This window comes from Condylura cristata, unplaced genomic scaffold (genome assembly GCF_000260355.1).
Source record: "Condylura cristata isolate star-nosed mole 26May11 unplaced genomic scaffold, ConCri1.0 scaffold00040, whole genome shotgun sequence".
Lineage (NCBI taxonomy): Eukaryota > Metazoa > Chordata > Mammalia > Eulipotyphla > Talpidae > Condylura > Condylura cristata.
Window position 1 is genome coordinate 3,338,256 of NW_004567141.1, and position 25,688 is coordinate 3,363,943.

General features: G+C 44.6%; 2 protein-coding genes across 2 annotated transcripts in view; one reads left to right on the forward strand and one right to left on the reverse strand.

The window, feature by feature from the left end:
• The window catches only part of LOC101634510 (immunoglobulin superfamily DCC subclass member 3), an 8,463-nt gene extending 5,685 nt beyond the window's left edge, over positions 1 to 2,778 (forward strand). The window contains exons 6-14 of the mRNA XM_012733253.1: positions 29 to 187; positions 308 to 473; positions 716 to 960; positions 1,229 to 1,393; positions 1,472 to 1,660; positions 1,778 to 1,885; positions 2,014 to 2,143; positions 2,532 to 2,649; positions 2,749 to 2,778. Of these exons, the coding sequence (XP_012588707.1) occupies positions 29 to 187; positions 308 to 473; positions 716 to 960; positions 1,229 to 1,393; positions 1,472 to 1,660; positions 1,778 to 1,885; positions 2,014 to 2,143; positions 2,532 to 2,649; positions 2,749 to 2,778 (1,310 nt within the window). The remainder of the gene's footprint in view (positions 1 to 28; positions 188 to 307; positions 474 to 715; positions 961 to 1,228; positions 1,394 to 1,471; positions 1,661 to 1,777; positions 1,886 to 2,013; positions 2,144 to 2,531; positions 2,650 to 2,748) is intronic.
• A 2,089-nt stretch (positions 2,779 to 4,867) lies between these two features.
• On the reverse strand, positions 4,868 to 24,076 carry GATAD2B (GATA zinc finger domain containing 2B). The gene is made up of 10 exons (XM_004693733.2): positions 23,739 to 24,076; positions 17,574 to 17,703; positions 16,848 to 16,979; positions 16,383 to 16,514; positions 15,794 to 15,964; positions 14,993 to 15,308; positions 12,830 to 13,032; positions 11,910 to 12,020; positions 11,676 to 11,793; positions 4,868 to 10,020 (listed from the first exon to the last, which is right to left on the reverse strand). Exons 1-10 carry the CDS (start codon positions 24,071 to 24,073, stop codon positions 9,887 to 9,889), a joined length of 1,782 nt encoding a protein of 593 aa, XP_004693790.1. The 5' UTR covers positions 24,074 to 24,076; the 3' UTR covers positions 4,868 to 9,886.
• Between the last annotated feature and the right edge of the window lie 1,612 nt (positions 24,077 to 25,688).

The window sequence follows — 25,688 nt, forward strand, 5'->3', positions numbered from 1 at the left end:
CGGCCCCTGAACCCCCCCCTCCCCACAGATGGCCGCTCCATTGGCGTGGAGGGCATCCAAGTCCTGGGCGCTGGGAGCCTTATGATCTCTGACGTGTCGGTGCAGCACTCGGGTGTCTACGTCTGCGCTGCCAACCGGCCGGGGACCCGAGTGCGGCGCACAGCCCAGGGCATCCTGCTGGTGCAAGGTGAGCCCCAGGCCAGGTGGCTCCAGGGGAGCTCTGAAGGGAGCTTGGGTGGGGAGGCGGTCGCCAGGAGGGGAGCTCCAGGCAGGACATGAGGCTTGTGCCCTGCCCCTGCCCTCCCAGCTCCCCCCGAGTTTGTCCAGTGGCCACAGTCCCTGTCCAAGCCTCCGGGCAGCAGTGCCATCTTCACCTGCGTGGCCCAGGGTGTCCCAGAGCCCCGCCTGGTCTGGTTGAAGAATGGGAAGGTGCTGAGTCCTGGCCAGAACATTCGGCTGACTCACAACAACAGGTACCCATGTCCCAAAGGCTGAAGGTAGGTTCCAACCCACCCCACTTGCACAGAACATCTACCCAACTCCACTCTAAATCCACACATCCCCAGGGGGCCGCCGCCCCAGGATAGGGATGCGCACACAAGTGTTGTGTCCTGGCCTGGAGTCTACGTGGCTGAGAGAGGCTGCCTGACCCTTTGGGTCAGCCCCCCGGGCAGGCCTTCTCCCTCCACCCCAGCAGCCACCTCTCTTTCCCTAGCACCCTGATGCTGACGGGGGTCTCAGCTGAGGACGAGGCCATCTATCAGTGTGTGGCAGAGAACAGTGCCGGCTCCAACCAGGCCAGTGCCCGCCTGGCCGTGACCAGGCACCTGGAGCCACCCCCCGCCCCCAGGGGCCTGCGTGCCTTGGCTCTCTCCACCTCTGCCATTCATGTGTCCTGGGAACCACCCCCTGCCAACAGGGACGTCGTGGGCTACGTGCTGCACCTGCGGCCTGCCGGAGGTGGGTGTGGGAGGGTGGAGAGGGGCACTGGGCCCTGCTGGTGGGTCCCTGCTCAAGTTCCTTTCACTCACAGTGCCGTCCGGACCCCTGTGGATGCATGTGCCTCCTTGTGCGCCTCTTGTACTAGCTCCAACTTCTGCAGTCCCGTCCCACTGTCCTTGCAGGCCTTGCCTGGCCAGCCAGGCACCAGGAGGGCTTCGTGCTCCCTGGGGTGAGATGCGCTAGGGAGGGAGCAGATGCTGAGTCACCACATTGGTCTGCTCCTCAGAGCCAGGCGGCCAGGAGCTCCAAGAGGCCGTGGGCAAAGGCACCTTTGAGCATGTCTTCTCTGACCTGGAGCCTGCCACTGCCTACTCCATCCACTTGCGGGCCTACTCAGCGGAAGGTGCCAGCCGGGACTCTGCATCCATCCACGCCTCCACCATGGGCAGCAGTGAGTGACAGCCCTGCCAGTCCTGCAGCTCAGCTTCTCAGACCAGGCTGGTGCCAACTCACCCTGTTTCCCCTGCAGCCCCTGCAGCTCTGGGCTTCTCCACCAAAGTGCTCAATGCTACCTCTGTGCAGGCATCTTGGGAGCTGCCACCCCAGCTGGGCCCCATCCAGGGCTTCAAACTCTTTCATCGCAAGCTGCCTGCTGCCCATTTTGAAGGACCCCTGCTCCTGGCTAGCAATGTCAGCTCCTTCCTCTACACAGACCTGGGTGAGGAGCTGCAGTGTCTCATGACCCTCAGACTCCCTTCTCAATAGTCTTGCCCCAGTCAGTCAGCCTCCCGGCCTAGAAAATCTATTCCCTGCCACAATCTCCCAACCCCTGCAGAGCCAGCTGCCCTCTATGAGATCAAGCTCCAGGCATTCAATGGCAATGGGGATGGCAGCAGCAGTGCCCGCTTCGTCTCTTTGCGTGACATGCCCCTGGTCACCCCAGGTAAGGGGAACCAGTAGGAGGCAGCAGGCCTGGGCTCCAAGTAGCCCCTGGCAGGACCCATGACTGCCAGGAGGAGGGGCTGGCCTTGCTTTGTCCAGCTCCCCTGACGGATGGCACTGTGTCCACAGAGTCAAAGGCTGGGTGCCCTTGCAGCCAGGATGAGAGCAGCCCGCTACCTGGGGTGGTGGTGGGCATCCACGTGGGCCTGGCTGTTCTCATCGTTTGCCTCCTCTGTCTCCTCCTGGGCTGGAGACATAGGTAAGGGCAGGGTGGTGAATACGGAGACTGCTAGGAAGACAGTCTGCATGCCCGTGGCATGGTCAAAGCGCAGGAAAGAGTTCCTACCTATGGCCAACCACTTGACAAAAGAGGAGACTGAGACAAAGAGAAATTCTTAGAAGAGTGAGAGGAATGGGAGGAAGCCTGGAGGACAGGAAGAAGCAGGGAACAGAATACTGGGGCTCCAAGGCAGAAAGCAGAGGTGGCAGAAGTGGGTGATAGCCAGGTCCCTGCCATCCTGCACACAAGGGAGGGGTCTGGCTCCCAGTACCCAGGAGCAGGATGCAGGACTGTGCTGATGTGGGCCAAGTGGAGGATCTGACACGTCATAGTGCTGATCCTTTCTCTCTGGCAACTTCTTCTGTAGACAGGGGGCTCAAATGTGCTGGGCAGTGCCTCAGACTGACTCAGACGGAATTGTGGGCTGCCAAGGCCAGAGTCCCAGTAGAAGGAAGCCAGGGGAGAAGATTGAGCTCATCACCCAGGTAAGGGGATTCAGTGAGAGACAGGGAGAGGGGATAAGGGGAGGGGGAAGGGGAAGTGGAGGTCCTGGGGCCCAGCCTGATCACCTCCTTCTTTCTCAGGTGACCATGGAACAGCCGCCCTCAGCCTAGGGCCCCTACAAGTCGTCTCCCTCCCAGAGGCCACTATGTCTGGTCCCACCAAAGAATCTACCTCACCTGTACCTGTCATCCCAGTCAGGAAGAACTAAAGTTTCCTCAGCCCCTCTCTGGGTAGGGGCAGATCTGACACAGGGCAAGAGAAGAGGGTGGGGTTTCTTCATTTTCAAGAAATGGAGGAATCTGCCCTCCCCAACACACCAAATAACTTCAAACTAAGCCAAGCTCAGATAGATGCTCTAACCCCGTTAGTCTTGCCTCTTAACCCCACCCAATATGTCCTTTTGATCCAAATATGAACCTACCCAAAGATAGAGCTTTAAGCATTCCCCACAAAGCAGGGAGGCAGGATGAAGGCCTTTCGTATCACCTCCATCTCACCACCACTTTGGAATGTTTCTGCTTTCATGTCCTTGGACGTGAAAGAGGACTGAACCAGAGAAAACCGTAATTTCTTGTGGTCTGAGTGGGCAGATGGGAACAGAGATGCTTAGTTCCTGAACCAGAACCACAGAACCATATAAGCTGCTTCTCTGAGCAACCAAATACTCATCTTCCCCTTTCCAAACCCAAAGCATTGCCCCCACTATTGATTTCCCTCCGTGTTATTTGTATTTTGACAGATTGTTCAGAGTTGGGGTTTTGGTTGCCTTGGATCCCTCTTATAATGAGCACACAGGTTGTGGGGCACCCCACCCACCTATTTTCCTCAACTCTAGATATCCAAAGAGTGCCTATCCCAATCCTCCCCTGCCAGCCTATGGCATTGGGGGCCCCCCAAGTCCCTCCTCATCTAGCTCTACCATATCCCAAAGTCCCAGTGTCTCTCTCCAGGGTTGTCCAGCATGGTGCCAAAAAGGGGGCAGGGTCTTGGCAAGAGTAAAGCCCAGGGCTTAGGGGACCCCAAACATTGTCCCTTCTGTGCTCTTGCAGAGTGATGCTAGTACCAATGACAAGCCTCCAACAAGCTGGGCCCTGACCCTTCTGAACTTCTTCCGCAGACGGGGCCTTGGCAGCTTTAACTATGAAATGCATCAGGGGACCACAAAGTTAAAGACAGCCCCTAACTCCACATTCTTGAGGAAATACCCTCACTTCTGGGTGGGTCTGGTCAAATGCTTTGTTGGAAATAAAAAACCAAAACACACAAAAATTAATTAGGTCTGGTTAATGCTGAAAGGAAAACTTTGGAGAGTAGGGTGATGAGGTGTTAAGGCAAGCGCTCCAGTTTACAGGATGCCGAGTCTGGACTAAGGAACTGTATTCTGCAGTTTGCAAAGAAAAAAGCAGCGTTCAGCTGCTGTTAGAAGGCTCCCAAGGGGAGAATCCAGCACATTCCCAAGAACTGTGTCTCTGGAGATGAGGGCAAGGTAATGGGGAGCCGGTCAAAAACAGCTGGGGCACCTCTCCCTGGGACAGAGTGGAGAGCCCCTCTGGGTTCCCACTGCTGCTTTCCTGACACATCTGCAGCTCCCTCATCAGTTAACTAACGTGGAGTCAGTGGCTTCAGAATACTGCTGCTGGCTCTCCGTGAAGGCGGAGGGAATGAGAACAGAAGTGAGTAAGGGCTTTTCGTCATCTCGATAGAAGGGAAAGGTACAAACTGAAGGTACCCTGCAGGTAGAGAATATAAGACATAGTTCATCTCCCAATTGCCCCTAAAATATCCCCACCAAACTACCTTCCCATGCTCCCATGACTAAATCACAAACCACAGGCAAGTTTAGAAACCATTCCTTTCTTTATTAAACATAGCTTGCAAGTGATAAATATTACAAAGTTTTTTTTTCTTTTAATCCTTTCTCCAAAAATTAGCTTATTATTTGAATCTGTAACTGCTGAAATGCTCAGCAGCATCTGAAACAGATGGGAGTGTATTTGTCTTTTTGAAAACCAGTTTCTGTTGGTCTTAGTTTTTAATTTTATTTCCCAAACACAATGCAGAAAATTAGAATGAGTTAAAGGAAAAAAAAAAAAAAAAGGAAACTTAAAGAGAGTTGTGCAAAAGGGTCTTGTCCCCCTCCCTCCCCCCCCCCTCAGAGAAGGCCATTCCCCATCCCACCTCCCTGCTCCCACCCCCCACCCCCAATCTATCCTTCCACCTTCACCAGGGCCTCACCCATCATCCTATATCCTCTCCAGGCTTTACCAGCCAAGAATCTAGAGTGTGGGAATAACTCAGCCCAGGTTATGGGGAAATGGGGCCACTGAAGCAGACAGACTGTAAGACAGCTGCTTTTAGGGGGTTTCAGATGAGATCTGAGGGAAAGGAGACAAGATGTAGATTACAACTAAGCTCTCCTATTTTGTAAGACTGTAGCTCACAAAGGGTGTATCTAGATCACCAACCTGGGGCATTCATCGATCAACCACCCTGAAGGGCCCTGTGGCTCGTGTGGGGTGGGGCTTGTTGGGGCCTGTCCTCAGATGACCAGGCAAGGGGGCACAGATGTCACAGGTCTGACTGATGGCCTGGCCATCACTCTGCTTTCCCCAGCCAAGAGTTAACAGTAGGGGCCTGGCAGTTCTGCAAGGGCACTGTGACCCTGCACCACCACTTCAACTCCAGCCACTCTGGTATCCTCCTTGGTTTTCAGCCCAACACTTCTTACCTCAAATTCTTGTTTTGTAGGTGGAGGAAACAAGCATGGATCTGAACTTTCACCTCGATGGCCAGATTATCTCCCCTCTCAGACATAAGAAAACAGATCTAGAAACTTAACTGTACCAAAGATCACACAGCAAGTTAGCAAGAAAGCTTGGGACTAGAACCCAAAGCCTCCAGCCTACCACCACCCTGCCTCTTTGTATGTGGTTTTCTACTCTCCACAGCCCAGACTAGGAGCCTCAGCTTTGACAGCAGCCCAGTCTTACCTCAGTGTAAGAAGCCTAAAATTGTGTGCAGATGATGTGGGGCTCATCTTAGGTTGAGCCTTCTTAGGATGACTTGCTAGAATCCTTTTTTTTATAGTCCCCTAACAATCCACCCTCGATGACCCAGGAAACTAGGTTCTATTTTGGGGGGTGGGGTGGGGGAAATCCCTTGCATAAGAAAGCTTGACACTGAATTTCATTATATAGGTATATTGTATATATGCTGATGCAATCAGAGGAAAAAAACAGTGCAAATACAATTACAATTCATAATAATACTTGGTTTCAATGCCCCCGGGAACTGCCCCCATTCCTCGGCTACCTCCCGAGCCCCAGCACTTCCCCACAGTATCAACCTAATGCTGGGGGGCAGGGAGGGTGGGCAGGTTAGGGTAGGGAGTGGGCTCTGCCAAGGCAGTGCTGGTGACCCGGAGGGACTACTCCAGGGTGGGGAGGCAAGGCACAAATTAGGGGTGGGTGGTGGGGGAGGTGGCATCTCTAAGGAGGGGTGGGGTTGGAGCAGCTGCCAGTCTCAGTGTGCTGGGCCCGGCCCACTCCCCTACCCACCCTCCACAGCCCTGCCTCCCTACCCCCTCCCCTTCCCCAGAAACCCTTTTGCACGGATCATACACAAACGGGCACATTACAAAATGACATAACACAGTTTCACAATATCCATGGCTAGGGCTTTTTTTTTTTCTTTTTCAGTTTTTTTTTTCTACACAATGTACAATTCCTTTTAAATGGATCAAGAAATAGCTTATATACACGAATGAGTCCTTGTTATAACATCTCGGCAGCAAATATCATAAGCTAATGAAGGTCTTGTTGGAGGGGAAAGGAGCCTAGGACTGGGGTGGGGATGGGGGATGTGGAGAGAAGGGTTATGCCTTCTGGAGGAGTGGGGGAGAAAAGGGGTGGTTGGGAAAAAGGAACAAAAGTAAAATATCAAGAAGCATCTTTACAAAGCAGTTCTATAGCTAATTCCTTTTAAACAGGAAAGGAAAGGTAACCAAAGCAGGAAAACATTTATCTGTGTCTTAAAAAAAATCGTCTACCATACATACATCCAAAAATGTGGAAAAAATACTCATTCCAGGGATGGAGGAAGTCCAGATGCTGTGGTCAAATGACAAAGAAGAGAAAAATTTAAAAGTTGACAAATAAGGACCTCTGTCCCCTAGTTTTACCCAAGCCGTAATGCTAAGCCACCCGCTCCAGGCTGCTAGGTAAGCCCCTGTCCACAAACTACTTTTAAAGTCTCAGGGGGATAAAAGAAGCCAGGCAGAACTGGTGCCATCCTTACTCTAGCATTACCCTGGGTTCCAGGGCTAAAGGATAACTCTGAACAAATGGTCTACCCTCTATCTTTAGGGCATAAGGTTTAGTGTCTATGGGGCCCAATGCCTGGGGATGGACAGCAACAAGAGGCTTGGAGGGACACAAGGCAATTCGTGATGAAAGTAGAGAAATGAGGAAGACAGAGGGATGAGGGAAAGGAAAGGGTGGAAGGCTAATACTTTACCATGATTAGGGAAACCTCACCCCCATAACTAACCCCTGGGAAGGGTATGAAAATGGTAAGGAGAGAGGGTAAGAAATCAAATTTCAGCGATTGAGCAAAAAGGGTCACCGAGCTATACTAGTCAACAAGCAGCTTCTATGTAATTGACCCTGAGGGGATTAAAAACAGGGAAGACTCCACCCTCTCCCCTAATGCCTCAGCACCTTAACAGGCACTGACCACATATATAGGCTTTCCTTCCCCATCATTCCCCATCTCTACACATCTTACTTTCAAAACCCCATTCAAAGGTGGCCTGGCTCCCAGGGAAGGGACTCAGCTCAGGGCAGGGATGGCCCCAGCCCGACGGTATTGCACATTTTCTGTTCCTTACTTTTAATCTCAACTGACAAACTTGGGCACCTCGTACCTCTGAGCACCTCTGAGCTGGGGGAGAGGGAGACATAACAGAAATGGCACTTCTTCATGGGGGGAGGAAGAGGCTAGACAGACATGCCACAAGGCAAGATGATTTGTAGGGAAAATAGTATTAAAAAGAAAAAGCTTCCAATTTCGTGGAAGAGATAAGCAAAACCAAACGATTTATCCAGTGCTTTCAAAGCACAAAGGGCAAAGAAAAGATGTAAGAATATATCTTTATATATATATATATAATTTTAAAATAACCCCAGACCCAGTTCATTACCCACCCCTCCCTCTCCCACCACTTACAGTTGGGGGTACCATACTCCCCAGAAAAATACTCCAAACGACCCCATCACTACCTGTTACTAGCGTCTAGCTTCCAGATCATTTCACCACTGGGGGAGCCCAGACACAGGCTGCATCTCTGCTCCTTTATTAAGTGCTCAATGAATTTGGGGGAAGGGAGGAGACACAAAAAGCCAGGAAGGCCCGTAGGGCCAGTATAATCACCCACAGTGGCTCTGGGGTATGGGGAATAGTGGCCAGAGTGGGGAGAATGAGCCTGATTCCAGCTCCTTCTTCCATCCCATCCCCAAAGTTTATGGGGAAGATGTGCAGTTTGTATGTGTATGTGTTATTAAATTTAAAAGTGCCTTACTTCAAAAAATTACTTTTAAAAATAAAAGTGGGGGAACTTCCCCAGGTGATTTCAAGAGAAAAATGCTAAATTCTTCCTCATACCTCTATGCTGAGGGTAATAACCCTTCACTGCACCCTGGCAGCTTCTGGAGCTGAGAGGCAGGTGGGTATATACTATGAGGAGAGCGGAAATCCTTGCCTCAGGGGTTTCCCTTACCTCAAAACAGCCTGGTTCCCTCCCCCTACCCCCACAATGTGGGCAAATGGGACACAATCCTCCCAACCCCCAGAACAGCAACATTGCACAATTCAATTCATTCTCTACATTAGTAGCGCTTTAAAAAAAAAAAAAAAAAAAACCCAACGGGGGGGGGGGGGGAAGACAACTATTTTTATAGCTGAAGTCCAAAGTGGGTCTTGACATGAGCTGTTTGGCTTTGAGCAGTTAGTGCAGCAGGGTCAGCGCAGGACACCAACCTGATTAGGGGCCCTCATCTTCACTTCCTGGCACTCAGAAAACAGTGGGAGAGGATCAACTGATGGGAGAAAAAGCCCTTCTTCCTTCCTCTTATTTCCTCCCTTTGTAATTTCATTCACTCATGACCACCCCAACTTTTAGGACACCCAACAAACTCAGGCTGGGGATAGTAATTTCTCTATATTACAGATGGGGCTTGGTTACAGGGGACAGATTAGGATGGAGGGTATGGGGGGAAACAACCATGGGTGGGCAAACAGGAGAATTTTACAAAGAAAATATGACAAAGTAATTCTGGACTAGTTGGCCTGAAATAGACTTCTGTGTCTCCTCTGGGGTCAGGAGATCAACTGAACACCCTCTAGCATCCAGAAGGCCAGGACCTGGTCTCAGTCCTTGGTTCAACATTATGTTCATCATCATACTCTTTTCTCCCCCTTCTCTATGAGTCAATTCCAGGGTGGTTAAGTCTTAAAGCTTCTCTCTTCAGGCTCTTTCCCCTCATTTTTAGAGCCTAACTTTAATACTAAACACTGCCCCCTCAAACTGTCCAGCCCAGAAATACCCACAGTTGGTGTGCTATTCCTCCTTGTTAGATGCCACCACCTCCCTCCCACCCAGGTTAAGTGCATTACAAACTTTTGCCCCTAACACTCCAGGTCAGGTTCTACTTGGCAGTTGGGGACCCTACTGCAGTGATCCTATCATTTAACTGAATGTCATTTATGTCAAAGGAAAGAAAAAAAAATATTGGGGGGAAATGAAAAAAGATTTAACCGTCTACTGAACAAAGGGAGGACACACAACATCATTAAAAATGATAATAATTATATAGCATAAAAACAAACTTTAGAAACACACGTCAGAGGACTTCAAGGTTTTTCCCCAGGACCTCTTTCCGACCTCTATCCGAGGCGAAGATCCACACCTCACTGTTAAAAGAAAATCGAAGAGAGAAGACAGAGCGGCAGAAGAATAGATCGCAGCAGTGTAAATAAAGGGGAGGTGGTGGGGCAGGGCGTGTGTTTTCTTGTTGATTTCTATTTTTTGTCTTCTGTTTTTCTGTTTTGTTTTCCGTGTATGGTAGGCACCAGTACAGGCACTGCATGCGACGGAGTTGGGGGCAATGGGAGAGGAAAAGGGATATAGGATTCGGTTGGGGCAGTACAAGTGAACAGGCGTTATTTCTGTCCACTGATGGACTGCGATATAGACCGGGGAGGGATCATGTCTAAAAGGTATTCCCGCTGTCGGTCTGCCAAACTGGGGGCTTTGTGTCCTCCGATGCCAGTGTTCAAGTATGCAATGTTGACACCTAGACCCAGGAGACAAAAGTAGAGTGCATATATTAATAGAGGAAATGACACTTTCTGCACTTCCCTGGGTCACAGAACTGGAGGCAGGGAGGAGTAAACATTAGAAGTTGCAAGCATCTGTCCACGCTCAATTTCTGAACTACCTTTCTGCTCCTAAGCTTAAGGTAATGAGATCTTCCTGAAACTTCAAACCTGCTAGGATTAATGAACATGGTCCTGACAGTATAGGAGAGACAGAGAATAATGGCAAGAAAAGAATTCAAAAGAGACGGCCATCACTGAATCTCCTTGGCTTTAGGGCTACTCACTATGGAGAAAAAGCATACCTGTGTTTTATTTTTTTAAGAACTTATCCACCCATGCACACTGGGGTATAGGCAAGAGGTGCAGGGGGTGACCGCATTCACCACAGACAGAGTGGGAGCAGAACAGGAAGACTGACTAAAAAATACACTGATAAGGGGAGCAGTGGGCGGGTCAAAGAGAGGTCTGCCACACCATGTGGGTCACCTCCCTGGCTAGGGATCTAATGTGTGCTGCAGTGGCTGAGGATTGCTTCATAGTGCTGTGCTTAACCCCTTGTGCCACTAGGGAGGGCCCTCTGTATTTTAGTTTTCTTAAAGATTGGGGGGTGGGATTGGAAAAACATGGAAGCAGCCCAAATGCCCAAAAGTAGATGACTGGATTAAAAAGTTGTGGTACATATATACAATGGAATATTACTCAGCAACCAAAAAAAGAAACACGTGTCTTTTGCAGCAACTTGGATGGAGCTGAAAAGATCCTGCTTAGTGAGATAAGCCAGAAAGAAAAAGAAAAATATTGGATGGTTTCGCTCATAGCAGGAGTATAATGGACCAGGCGAGAAAATAATAAGAATAATGAACAGCTATATACCAGAGGCATTTTGCAGGGGTGGAGTGGGGAATGGGATCAAAACCGGGGGTGGAGGGGTGGGGGAGGGAAGAGGAGGGAAGTGCAAGGGACAATGGTGATGGCACACGGGTGACTCAGTGACAGAAAACCCACGGAAAACCCATGGGGATTACAATTGAGATAAAAAAAAAAAAGTACAAAATGATGTAGAAATAAACTATTATATTATTAAAAAAAAAAAAAAAAAGATTGTGGGGTGGGTAGGTGGGTGACAGAATTAACCAGAGTCAGAGTGGAAAGCAGAACACATGGATCTACTAAAATACACCGCTGAGGGAAGCAGTGAGTGAGACAGGAGAGGTCTGCTGTGCCATGTGGGCCAGCTCCCTAGCTGGGGATTGAACTTATGCTGCAGTGGTTGGTGATAGCCTGATATAGTGGAGGCTTTAACACCTGCGCCACCAGGGGGGCCCCATATCTGCATTTTAAACCATAAGGACAGCTGGCTATATCTGGCCAAAGGAGATGAACAGCCTCATTCAGACATCAAATTTATGATGGCAAGTATAATGTGTGGTTTTCACCACCAAAACCCTCTCACTGTGTCTGGCATAGAATATGAAGTTAGCAAAACACTTGCTGAGTAACAAGAGTGAAGGCAGTAGGGCCTAAAGAAAGAGCAGAAAAAGAAGGAACAATTCTCTTAAGGGGCTCCTACAGGATTGCATATTAGCTAACACTGATCCCTGAGGAAAGTTCTCAGATCAACCCTTCTTACCTGGCATACCAAGGAGGCCACCTGGCACAGACAGCTGGGGCGCCTGTGCAAAGTTGGAAAGCATGGAACGGGCAGATGTGGGTATGCCACGCTGGAGGCTGCTTTGAGGCTGTGGAGCCTGCAATGAGGAGCAGACAGTTGACCATTACTATTCCATAACTGAAGATATAAAGGGAGGCAAGGATATGGCAAATTGGGAGAAATAGTTGGCAAATTCTCAAGAGAACTCCTCACCTGCCGAAGCGTATGATGTCTCATTATGGTCTCCTGTTTACTGACACTGGACACAGCTGGAGCAGTGGTGGGGGAGAGGGCTGCCTGCTGCTGTAATCGCTGTTCAATTTCCTGTTGGGGGTCATCAGGTCAAGTCAGGCAGTAGAGCACCCAATTTCCTAACCATAAAACCTAGAGTTCTTCTAATCCTTAAGCCTGGCACTAGTTGGAGGGACAGGGAAAAGAATCTAGTAGGTACAAGTAGTCAACTTGCTTCACTGAATTAAGGGATTCCTTTTCTCATGAGTTGACTAGAGAGATCTGGGGTGTGGCAATGAGCTGACTGAAGTAATGAAGGTTGAATTACTGAGATTTTATTTCTGACTCTTGTCTATATATTTTCTAAGTGGTCCATGACATTACCTAAAAGGGTCTGGTAAGGGTGGGAGTGGGTAGGAAATGAGATAATGGAAAAGGATTTGAGATTCCCAAAACTCATTCTGTGAATACTACAGAAGATGGTCGCACTTCACTATTCTTTATTAGGCTATCATCTTTCCTCCTTTTGTTACTTCTTAGATAATCACTTCTCTCACAGACATTTCTAGTAGAAATGTAACTCTTGCCACTGAAATCCACAAGTTTGAGAAGGAAATGAAGTTGGGAACAGAAGGATTTATTTTATGTATTAGGGAAAGCCAAGAGCCTCAAGGCCTGTCCCTTTCCCTTAACCTCAGTAATGAAATGTCACTAGCTCTTACCCAGTGTCAAAAACAGTCAGACAGAAATGAGAAAAATGGAATGTAAGGAGGGAAAAACTTAGATCCAGAAACCTGAACCACCAGGATTGTGGGGATCACACAGACAAAAACTACCCTAGAAGAACTACCTTTTGGGAAAACCAAAATAGGAGGTAGCTGATGAGAAATCAGAATTCTTACCTGTTCCTGCTGTAGGGCTTTAACGAAAGCATTTTTCAGTCGGTTGGTGTGTTCAGCCTTTAGAGCCTTTTTCTGGTTGGAGGTCATACACTGTTCACAGAGAATCTTACCATTCTTCTCTTGCTTCCAGTGAGGGGTGAAATCTGTGCGGCACTGGGCACAAACAAAAGGTTCAACCCGCAGAAGTGAGGCACAGCTTTTGCCTAGATGCCAACAAAAAGAAAAATCAGTGGTTTTACATTTCCTACCTATCTTCTGCTTCTCTTCAGCAAATGAATCTCTATCCAGGTGTTTATTCTGCTGAATTAAGAAGAGACTATACAAAAAGAATGTTAGAGTTTATAAAATAGTTTTATTTCACTTGCTTTTGTAACAATATCAAGAAATTTGATGGTGTAGTTTCACTTTACAAATGAAAAAACTTAAGTCTAACAAGTATAGTTCCTAAATGACGAAGATGAGATAGGAATGCAAGTTTTCTGATTTCTTATTATACTATAATGAAAAGTGTGTCAACACAAACAAAAAGAAAAGATGAACGTGTGTTTAATTCAGTCCAAAGGGCTTTACCTAATACAGTTCATACTTTTGCTTCACATCTCTTCACCTGAGATTGCATTTATTACTGTCATGTACATTTATAATTTTTAGTTAGCAGTGTCTTTAATTATTCACTTTGTGGTATTTATAGCTAAAACTGAGCCCCTTTAAGCACTTTCCTCTAATGTCAGGTGTTCCAAAGTCCACAGGTTTGGATATGCAGACTTTAACAACTTCTCTTATACCATAGCATTAGTATTTTATAGTCTGAGGCAGTTTTGACTTACAGTCTTTATATGATCATACTTAATTATCTACATTAGTATGTCTACTTTCTCAACTACAAGCAATGAAAAGGTAGGGAACTGAATGTTCCCTACATATACACATATACACACAGACATTAAAAGTAATAGCTCTAGTCCTTTCCTGCACTGCTGGTGGGAATGCAAACTAGTACAACCACTATGGAAAACTGGAAGTTTCTCAAACTGCTAAAAATGGAGCTTCCATATGATCCAGCAATCCCACTCCTAGGTATCTACCCTACAGACACAAAAACACTGATTCAAAAAGACATCTGCACCCCCATGTTTATTGCTGCTTTATTTACAATCAGCAAGTCATACAATCAACCCAAATACACATATACACAATGGAGTATTACTCAGCAATCAAAAAAAGATAAAACACATGCCTTTTGTAGCAATATGGATGGAACTGGAAGGCATCATGCTTAGTGAAATAAGCCAGAAAGCAAAAGAAAAATACTGGATGGTTTCACTCATAGAAGGAATATAAATGACCAGGGGAGAAAATACTAATGAACAACTATATACCAGAGACATTTTACAGTGGTGGAGTGGGGAATGGGATCAAAAATGGCAGAGGGGGTTTTGGTGGGGGTAGGCAGATTGCACTGGACTATGGTGATGGCACATGGGTGATATGGTGATGAGAAGCCCACCAAATCACAACTGAGATGGAAAAAGGCACAAAATGATATAAAAATAAACAACTGTATTATTTAAAAAATAAGAGTTCCTGTGATCAAATTATATATGCATTATGTTAGGTTTTGTTTAAAAAGAACAAGATGATATATAAAAGAACAAAAAAACCCAAGATACACAAAATACACAATAAAAATAGTAAATGAAAGACAGATAAAGAAGTTTGATGTTGTTCTTAAACAGCCTCTGAAGGAGGATTGGGAGATTGGCAATATTAAGAGAAGGCTATTAAATATTATACAGTACCCTGTGATATATTGCCCATGTTAATTAGGCTTGGTAATCTCTTGCTTAAGTAAAAAGACTGACCAGAAGAAAGAGCTGTCTGCCTCCCTAGTAGTGAAAGGGGTTAAGTCTTAGCACTATTAAGCTATCTGCAGCCACTGCAGCAGGAATTTGATCCAGGGAGCCAGGGAGCTGACCCACATGGCACAGCAGACTTCTCTTGTCTGGCCCACTGCTCCCCTCATCAGTGTATTTCAGTCAACCCACCTGTTCTGCTCCCCACTCTGTCTCCACTGAATCCTCTCACTCTCTACCCTCTGTACCTCTGACCTACACCCCCGCTCTTATATGCATAAATAAATAAATCTTTAAAAGAGAGACTGACCTTGGCTGTCGATGACACTCTGTACGACTTCTTCCAAGCCTACCATGTAGATGAATTCGCTATTGGCTGCACTAGGCAGAAAGTGAAGCAAGGGAGCAGGAGGTTTAGGGGGTGGAATCTCCAGGAGTGTCTTTTCCAGCTGCTTGCGAAGTGCCAGTTTAGCTGCAGCTTGTGAGTTGGCAGCATCAGTCATGGAGCTGGGGCTAGGAAGTGGTGAGGACACTCTATTCACGGTCCCTGGCTGCATATGGGAGGCAAGGTTCATGTAGATAGCAGAGGATGTTGTGCGTTGACAGGGAACAGAAGAACTTGATTGCTGAAACAGATTTAGAAGAGGGGTCAGTGCTGGGATGTGGAAGATAGGACCAATTTTTGCACTGGTGGCAGGGAACACGGTATCTTAATATGGACTATTCAGTTTCCCCCAAGCTTCAGGGAGAAAAACAAAACAAAACAACGTCTTCACTGAAAACCAATTTGGGCAATAAGAAAGGAGAGAGATAGTGACTATGAGCTAAAATTATGGATACTTCCTGCTTGACATCCTTATGCTTCTTATTCCTTAGATCCCTTCTACCTCTTCTAGTTAGGTTTTAGTTTATTGTTGCTTTGCTGCAATGCTTTCCTGTCATTATTGTGTTCTTGTTTCCATTTTTGGAACTGCTGTAAATCCAAGTTTCACTTAAATTACCCTGTTGTCCTAGAGTTTCTCCATGTTCCAAAGCTTAATTCTATGATCATTTCAACATGGAAAGCAAATAAAGAAGATTTCCCTGTCTCCACATTAGCCCTCTATCTTACCGGTTGGTAATTGATGGCGGGATTCATATTGGGTGTTGTGGTGCGTACAAGGCCAGGCTTTGGTGGGCCCCTCTGACCCTGTAGCTGGGCAGGGTTTGGTGCAATAACACGTTGAGACATCAACATGTGTGGGAGGGTGGTATTGGTTGCTGAACGGATGACACTGTGACCCTACGGAGGTGGACAAGAACTAGTTATAGGTGGTAAGAGAAAACATTGCCTGTCACACATAGCTGAGTGAAAACATAGAAACACAGTCAGATTTGGTAATTTGTCTAGTAACCCATGGGCTACATCTACCATCACTATAAGCCCTGATTAATGGCCCTGCTTTTCTGGTGTAAGTTCTTTAACCCTTTATGGAGAGGAGCTAAGCTAGAAATCTATAGAGAAGAATAACTATAATGAAAAGATCAGGGTTATTCATCCTTTTATTGCAGACTGACTTATGCCATAAACGACCAACAGAACTATTTGTAGTAATAACACCTTTACAATGGCTAAGTTCTATAACCTTCACAAAAGCCCCAAGACAGAGACAGGATAAACAGGGTCCTTCAATACGAAGAACTTCCTAATGGTCACATACCTGTAATGTCCTCAAATTCTGAGGTTCAACTCCTTGAGCTCCAGGCCGGGAGGGAAGTTTGGATAGGCCCTGCTGTCCCACATGGGCAGGAGATGGCTGAACAATAGATGCTGCATTCTGTACAACTGGAGTCTGGAGAAAAGAAGAGAAAAATGAGACCATGGAAAAGCTAATGATTAGAGTAGAAATCTGGTACATTTCTAGACTTTTAAAATTTCTTACTAAAGATAAAATTTCTTATTAGTGGAAACTTCTGTAAAGCTGTGGTAATGAGGAAAAGATGAGGAAAGTGCAATCAAGATTTTCTTCAATAAAGCTGTAAGATTAAAAAAAAAGTCACTCTTCTTGGAGATTAAAATCCATGGAAGAGAATGATGAACCACCCAGTCACATCTATCTGGGTAGCCTATTGTCATAAAATTTTTTTTTCCCTTTTCCCATGTTTCTTATTTCAGGACAAATTACCTTCTGGACCACATTCTCTTTCTGTAGCTGACTTTGTCTCAGTTTCTTTAACAGCACCAGTCGGGCTTCCTCCAATCGCAGCTCATCCCTCAGCTGCTTGATAAGCTGTTGCCGTTCCTCAATGCCTTTCCCCTAAGGAAACATGGAAACTGTTGGTTATATAGCAGCAGGTACTCAAGAATTCCGTTTTGAAAGTTGATTTCTGTAACTTCCACAAGAAGGAGAAGTGACTAAGAGACTTACTATCTTTTTGTTTATGGGGTCTGATACAGTGCCTGGCATGTAGTTGATACTCAAAAAATTATAAAAGGAGAAATTATATACAAAAAATATGATTAACAATCAACCACATGCTTGGCAACATAGAAAAATGGTCAAAGAGAGACAACCCTTACTTTTAAAGTAATGTTTCTAAATCTTTTACACCATATTTTCTGATATATATGTAAAACTTAGAAATTCTTCCATTTTCTGGGACCCAGGATTGAATGTAGAAAACATCCTAAGAGTTTACTTTATATGACCTGAATTATGAAGTTTTGTTTTTATTTTCCTACTGAAAATTCTTTTCCAAACCGTCTTCTCCACTTGATTCCAATCAATCCCTCTAAAAAGGTATGGGCCTTAAGTTGAGAGTCACTTATATATGAATTTCATCAATGGGTAGATAGTTAGACCTAAGAATGTAAGAGGAAAAAAAAAATATATATTTTTTCTTTTTTTAACCTTAAACATTTCCAGGTTGGCTGCTTTGAGTCTTTCTTCCATTCGGGAGCTGGATCGGGGACTGGAAGCCTCATTGTCTGACAAAACGATGATGTCTGGGGAGGGTGTCAGTCTTCCTCGGTCTGGCTCACTAGATAAGGAGAGGAAAAATTAAGGTGTTGCTGATTGTGAAGATTCATAGAAAACTCAAGGACACTTGTTTAGAATGAAGAAACATCAGTGAACTTTGGTCTATTCTAATTCACCCAGATACATTTAAGTACTATGAACAAGACAACACCAAGATGTAATTAATGACATCAGTGACAGTAAAAGTACTCTTCCCATCTAAATTTCTTAGAGGATGCAGGGACAAAAAGATAAAGACAATGACTGGCTTTAGAAATGGGAATATGAGATGTATTCTTATTACATTGATTTTAATGAAATTCTCAATGTTTTCCCTATATATCACTTTCCTTTAGTTTATCTCACTAATTATACAGAGGCTGAAGAAGACAAAGGAAGGAGTGTAAAAGCAGTAGACCCTCACTCTACTTCAGGTATAGGTTATGTACTGCTGAAGAGACAGCTGATTATACTGATAACGCAGTACTGCTTACCTGAGGATATATAAAAAAGGCAGCTAGTGACAACTCCAGTGACTGACTATCCAGTCAAAAGTTAAGAACAAAGGGGTTAGAAATCTCAGCACCATCAAGGTATTACTAGCCTCAGAAGCATGAGTTTGATCCCCTCACCATGAAGCTAACTCATAAAACACAGCAAACCTCTCCTGTCTCACCTGCTGCTCCCCTCAGCAGTATATTTCATTTAATCCACCTACGCTGCTCCCCAATCTGTCTCTAGTGAATCCCCTTCACCCTCTGCACCTCTGACCTATACCCCACTTCTCGTTACCTTAACAAAAAAAAAAAAAGTTAAAGCAAAGAAAGTACTGTTGTCAGTGGCCTGAAGGAATAGATAGTGTCAGGGGTAATCTCTGCTGCCTTCTGGAGAACTGAAACTTGAACTAAATGTATGGAACTTGTACCTACTTGCCATACTTCTATTCAGCATCTCCCAGGAGGGTGGGGGGAAACAGCTTAGCAAAGACTTTGAAACTTAAACCTTCCACATTGGCTCCCTTTATTTCCAATACTATTTACTGGACAACTTTTGTTTTGACTTTCTGGCCTACCCTTAAAAGCTTCACATTTCTTCTCTAAGAGGATAAAAAGTGACACTTATTGCTTAAGACTAGAGTAACAAAAATTTTGGAAATTCTGACGATTATCTTCAACTCTCATCTGATCTTTTAAAGATATCTTCCCACGTTCTGTTCCCTCGAGGTCTTCAAGGTAGCAGAATGCAGCTCGAGGGCAATGTGTTTTTGAATTTTATTTAAACATGTAATTCATAGATCTTTCTTTAGTCCTGGAAAGTCTACCATTTCTTTGAGTGTCTCAGTGGCTATTGGGACACATGTGGGTTTTGAACAGGTGCCCCCTGATGTTTGGGATACACATTCAATTTCTCAAGAGAGAATTAACTAAAATCATCCAAATTTACTGAGAAAACAAAATAGGGGACAGAGTGGTGAGAATTACTCTGTGGGAACTATTCAAAGTTTGTTTGAATTACTATATAATTATTGATCACAGACATAGTGAAATGAGAATGTGGGGTTATAGAAAAAGAAACCATTTGAGGGAGAAAACAACTTTCATTTTCAAATCTCAAGTTCCTAGAGTAATAGTCAAGATTAAAATGCTTAAATTCATTTTTTGGGTGTATTTATCATTTTTATATTCCTCACTCCCTTTGTAAACTAACATGAGTGAAAAATCTGGTGGTCTCGTACATTATCCTTTCTAAATATTTAGATCAATAGTTAGAAGCTCTTTCCATTTTGGTCCTGCTTAAATACATAAATCACAGATTACTTCTGAACTGAGTATTTCTTCTTAGTACCATCCACTGCTTAGAAACTGCCTAGCAACACAGTATTCCACGATGAGATTTTAAACTTGAGGGGCATTCATCAGGAAGTTGTATCTGAGAACACTAAATGATATTTTGGTCCAGATACATTCAGATCCACAGCTAGCACAGTTAAAAGCAGAAGTCTAAGTCAACTTTCATTCCTCATTTTTTTTCCTTTCTTAGTCTTGATCTGCAGTCTGCCCTCCTTTAGTAAATATTCTGGAGACAAATTTTTGGCTCCTTTTCCAAACATACGCTTTACAGTTTTGGTTCATAATTATGAAACCCTACCTATTAGAAAGATATTGAAAGCCTGGCTTGTGCCTACCTGGAGGTGAAGGGGTTAAGTCTCAGCACATGGAGCTATCAGCAGCCACTGCAGCATGAGTGAGATCTGGCCAGGGAGCTGAACCACATGGTGCAGCAGACCTCCCTTGTCTTACCCAGTACCTCCTTCAGGAGTGTATGTCAGTTAATCCGTCTGTTCTGCTCCCCAATCTATCTCTGGTGAATCCTCTCAACCCCCATTCTTCCACCCCCACACCTATGGTGTATGCCTGGCTCTTGTATGAATAAATAAAATAAATCTTAATAAACAAATAAATAAATGCAAGCCTAACTTGCTACTGCTTCTATCCCTTGTGACTTACAAGGCAGATTAGCAGAAGCTATAAAATTCCTAATCCTTATCATGGTAGTAAAAAGCAAACTAGCATTCCAAAATATAAGCAGTACTGGTTTTATGTATACCTTATTTCATAGATATCACAACATGTTTAAACGATGTAAAAAAAAAAAGATTTAAGGAATTATGATATGGCTATCATATCAAGAACTACTTCTTTCTTCATGCTTTTAAATTTCCTTCTTTTTTTCCTTTATTAAAAAATGTATTTATGTACACAAGAAGTGGGGTATAGGCTAGAGGTGCAGGAGGGAGAGGATTCACAAGAAAGAGTGGGGAACAGAACAAGCAGACTGACTGAAACACATTGCTGAGGGAAACAGCGAGTGAGACAGGGAAGGGCTGCTGTGCCACGGGGTCACCTTCCTTACTGGGGATTGAACTTGTACTGCAGTAGCTATAGACAGCCTCATAGTGCTGTGCTTTTAACCTTTTGTGTCAACAGGGAGGACCCCTTTTTTCTCTTAATCAAAAAAAAAAAGGAAGTTTTTTCCCCAATGGTCCAAGTTTAAAACCCTTTAAAATAAAAAAAATTTTTTTTTCTATTACATTTTCCCCTTACATTGTTGTAGCCCCTATAGTTCTCCCACATCACCCGTGAACCACTACCAGTGCAATGCTCTTAAGACACCACTGTTCCCTAAGTTGAAGAACCTATTTATCATATATATGTATTTTAAAGATTATATATACAGAGCTGGAGTGTAGGCCAGAGGTGTGGTGTGTGAGAGGATTCACCAGAGACAGAGTAGGGAGCAGTAGGAGAGTCAGGAGAGGCCTGCTGCACCTTATGTGTCAGCTCCCTGGTTGGGGATTGATCTTGCTGCAATGGCTGCCCATAGTTTCAGAGTGCTGACACTTAACCCTTTGAACCCCAATCTTATGTATTCTTATAAAAAGAATGGGGCTAAATGGGCTAAATGGAAATAGCTGTGAGTAAGTCTGGTGAAAGAAGAATGACAGGGGCCCAAAGTGCTTTCTTTCCATGCTAAATGGAGATCTGGATGGTTTACGTCAATCAGGTTTTCCCCTAAAGACCAAAAGCACTTTTCCAGTTTTCAGAGGGTCAAATTTCAAAAGTTTACCCTTCTAAAACAAACACACACACACAAGCGTATTCAGGCTAGTCTGACTTTTTAACACAGGCTTCATGACCTAGTAGACTTCCAACAATAAGCTCTCACCAAAATGTTCAATAATATGTCTGTCAAAAATGTATTTTCAGTTCCAATTTGGGATAAAAGAAATCCATCTAACATCATTCCTTTTCCTCAATAGTCAATTGCTCCTGAAGGGTAAGGGTGATTCTGGGACAAGTGGGTTACTCAAGTACTCATTCATCTACTTCCTTACTGCACTCACCCCCAACACCAAAGTATCTAAGGATTAACGTTAACGTACTTACATAATATTTTGTAGACATACCTACATCTTTTCAGGATTTTCCTCCTCATTTAGGACCACTAAAGGATTTATCTGGGTGTTTAATGTTATCAGTAAGAATGAAGTTCCCCTCCTTGGGTATGGATTAAAAAAAAATTATCCCGGGATAAGTAGCCTATAAACATTTTTAAAGGCAGAAAAATGCAGGTAAGATTATAGCCATTCCTTCTTGTCTCCTTTTCAGCTTCTCCCCCAGTTTTAAAAAAGGTTTATTTACATATCTATACCTACCTGAGCTGGGGCACAATCCAAAGGTATTGGGGAGGGGGGTTTAGAGGATTCACCAGAGATAGAGTGGGGAACAAGAATAGGTGTATTGACTGAAATAAGGTGCTGAGGAGAGCAGTGGGCTAGACAAGGAGAGATCTGCTGTGTCAGTTGGGTCACCTCCCTTGCTGTGGATCAAACTCATGCTGCAGTGGCTGCGATAGCTTTTTAGTGTTTTAACCCCTTGTGCCAGCAGGGAGGCCCCCTGTTCAGCTTCTTAAGAGATAGATCCTCCTTTGGATCAGTTCCAGGACAGCTAAACACTGCACAGCATTTCTATCAGCTATTTTTGAACCATTATTAAACTGAATGTTCTTAAAACTAGAGTTGTCTATACCTAGTCAGTATGACTTGATGTAAATAGTTCACTACTCAGGTAGGTTCTATCCTCAGTCACATCTGGGTACCTCTTCAAAGTATGTGCTCTACTTTTCAAGTATTCATCCTTGACATACACCAGAAAAAAATGCCTGTGAAAATGTATACTTGTGTGTGATGTGGTAAAAGATTTTTATGTGTTCAGTGTGTAACAGATACAGGTTTCATGGACTCCAGATGCTGGAACTCCAAATCCCATCAGTACCAAGAACATGCAGGGACGTGAGGGCAGAGCTGAGCAGCCAGGTTGGGATAAAACTGGACATGTGGGCCTGGTGGTTCGCAGCTGATCGTTTTGGCGCTCAATCGGTTTTCAGCGCGCCGGGAGTCCAAGTCAGCAGAACTGGTAGGACATCCTAGTTAACCTGTGTTTCTCTCCCTCTTTCCTGGGTTATTCCTTTACCTTTCTCCTTATAAATAAATCCATTATTTAACCTTTTGAGTGTGTCCATAATACGACTGAATCGTAAGGGCACAGGTGGAGACCTACAGACAGGCAACCCAATTCACATTGGGGTGCCCTCTAACAAGTGGAGTAGGAGGAAAGAACATGTATACAAGTGAAGGTATGCACAGATATGAGGTTTAAAAAAAATTATACAAAGTAAGAATGTAAAGAGTAACCACATGAAGATAAATTTTTGATTGACAAAGAAAAGCTGTGCACATGCTTTCTGGTGTAATAAAAGGCAGAATTCCATAGTTACAGATCCTAAAATTACTGGAATGATCTGAAAATAGTTTTTACTTCCTAAAGTAGTTATTAAGAGGGCTCTCCCTGGTGGTACAACAGGTTAAAGCACAGCACTATTAAGTTATCCATAGCCACCGCAGCACAAGTTCAATGCCCAGCCAGGAAGGTGACCCACATGGCAAAGCAGATCTCTCCTGTCCCACCCACTGCTCCACTCAGCAGTGTATTTCAGTAGATCTGAGTTTTCTGCTCCCTGCTCTGTCTTTGGTGAATCCTCTCACCCCCTGAACCTCTGGACTATAGCCCAGTTCTTGTGTGCATAAATAAATAAATCTTTTTTAAAAAGTGGTTATAAGATTAGAGTGAAAGTGTATGCTAACTTCTAACTACAGTATCAGCTCTATGTTACCTCCTTTGCCCATAAATGACCACTGTATCTTAAGGACTATGAGTTCCTCTGAATGCTAAGCAAGTCTCTGAGGCATAGTGTCATTTAGAAATGAGGGAATTGGGGGTCCTTCCTGGTGGCACAATAGGTTAAGAGTGCAGTGCTGTGAAAATACCAAAAAAAAGAAAAAGACATGATGGAATTCACAGTCAAGTCAAAAGGCAAGGACACGTCTTTTCCAAGAAAGCTTAGGATGAAAAGCATCCTCTCATTGCAACTCATTCCATTTTCCTAAGTTGATTATGAAAAGGCCCTATTCCCCGAAGTGGTTGCACCAAGCCCTACCTCCGTCTAGCACTCATATCCACAGGCTCATCATTGATGTTTTCTTTGCCTGGCCTCCCAGCAGTCCTGTTGTCTCCATGAGGCCTGAGATTCCCATTGAGTTTCTCTTCATATCCTTTGACACCACTGCTGTCCTGTTTAGTAGGTAACTCATGCGACACCTCAAGATTTGCCAAATCCTTCCGTTTGAGCAGTGCCAACATTTTTAGACGTTCCATGGCCTCGTGCCCCTCCATTTTGAGTCGTTTGGCCAGGACATCATCTCGTTCATCTGCTGGGTCCAAACTCCGCTTTAACAGGTTCAGGCGAAGAGCATCTTCTGTCATTCTATCCATCCTATGGAAAGGAAAATACTACATCAGAATCAAGTCCCTAAATTGTTCATGGGAAAGAGGTTGAGTAGTAAAGGTATTAAAAAGAATCAGATTTATACATAGAAGTTCAAAGTTAGCTTAATCAACTTTCTACCTCCTCACACAGAATTTCTGTATCAAAGATTTTTCCATTCTATGTCAGCAGGGAAAATAAACATATTTTCCAGAAGATCAAACAATAATACGCTTACCTGGATTGTTCATTAAGAGCCTACATTTCTCAAACAAGTGACTGTTGTATGCATGCTCTAAGTCAGATACTTTGGTTTTAATTCTCATCATCAAATTATTTTCCTGGAAAGACTCAGGCCATGGGCCCTCCCTGGTGGCACAACAGATTATAATGCACAGCACTAAAAAGTGATCCATAGCCACTGCAGCATGGGTTAGATCCCTGCCAAGGAGGTGAACTCCATGGCACAGCAGACCTCTCCTAACCCTCCCACTACTCGTCTCAGCAGTGTATTTCAGTACATCAGCCTGTTCTCCTCCCCATGGTCTCTGGTGAATCCTCTCAAACCCCGAACCTCTAGCCTGTACCCCAGTTCTTATATGCATAAGTAAATAAATCTTTAAAAAAAAAAAAAAGACTCAGGCTACCTGGGAAATTCCTCAGGCCACCAACATGTGACTTTATTTGGCCTATCTTATAGATAAGAAATATGAGAAAAGTGAACTAGAAGTTATATATGACAGGAAACCTCAGTTTTACTCTATTCCTAGGTCAGAGGACTTCATTGTTATTTGCCTTCAATTCTATACAGATACAGATTCAATATCTTAAGACAAGAGGTTTTGCTTAATGAAGAACTTAGGTGCTTATTAGCTGAATAAGAGGTAGTATTTTGTCTACCCATGCACAAGAATTATAGAAGACAAACTAATTATCACTTTAATTTATACTAACAAAATCTAAACACAGAACTTTTCCAGCACCTTTAAATGCAAAGCTATGTTCTTGGTAGGAAAAGCCAATGTGGCCTTAGTAAGAAAATTTTTTAATCATAGAAACAACAGCTACACATTGTTACTTACTGTTTTTTTTTTTTTAAAGATTTATTTATTTATATATACAGAACTGGGGTACAAGCCAGAGGTGCAGGGGTGGTGAGAGGCTTCACCAGAGATAGAGTGGGGGGTAGAACAGGTAGATGGACAAAGTACACTGCTGAGGGGAGCAGCGGGCGGGTCAAGAGAGGTCTGCTGTGCCATGTAGATCACCTGTGGGGCAGGAGGGATCGAACTCATGAGGAAGTGGTTTTAGCTTCTTGCTCCTTAGGGCTGTGCTTTAACCCACTGCATAACCAGGAAGAGCCCTACTTACTGTTTTTTAAAAAAATAGTTTTACTTATTTATTGTTGTAAGCACTGGGGCAGGCCCGAGGTGAGGCGGGTAAGAGGTTCCACCAGAAACAAAGTAGGGGGCAGAAAAGGCAAATCTACTGAAATACACCACTGAGGGGAAGTCTGCTTCACAATGTGGGTTAGCTCCCTCTCCAGGAATCAAACTCACGCTGCAGTGGCTGACAATAGCTGGACAGTGCTGAGACTGTCTTGCACCACAGTCTTGCACCACA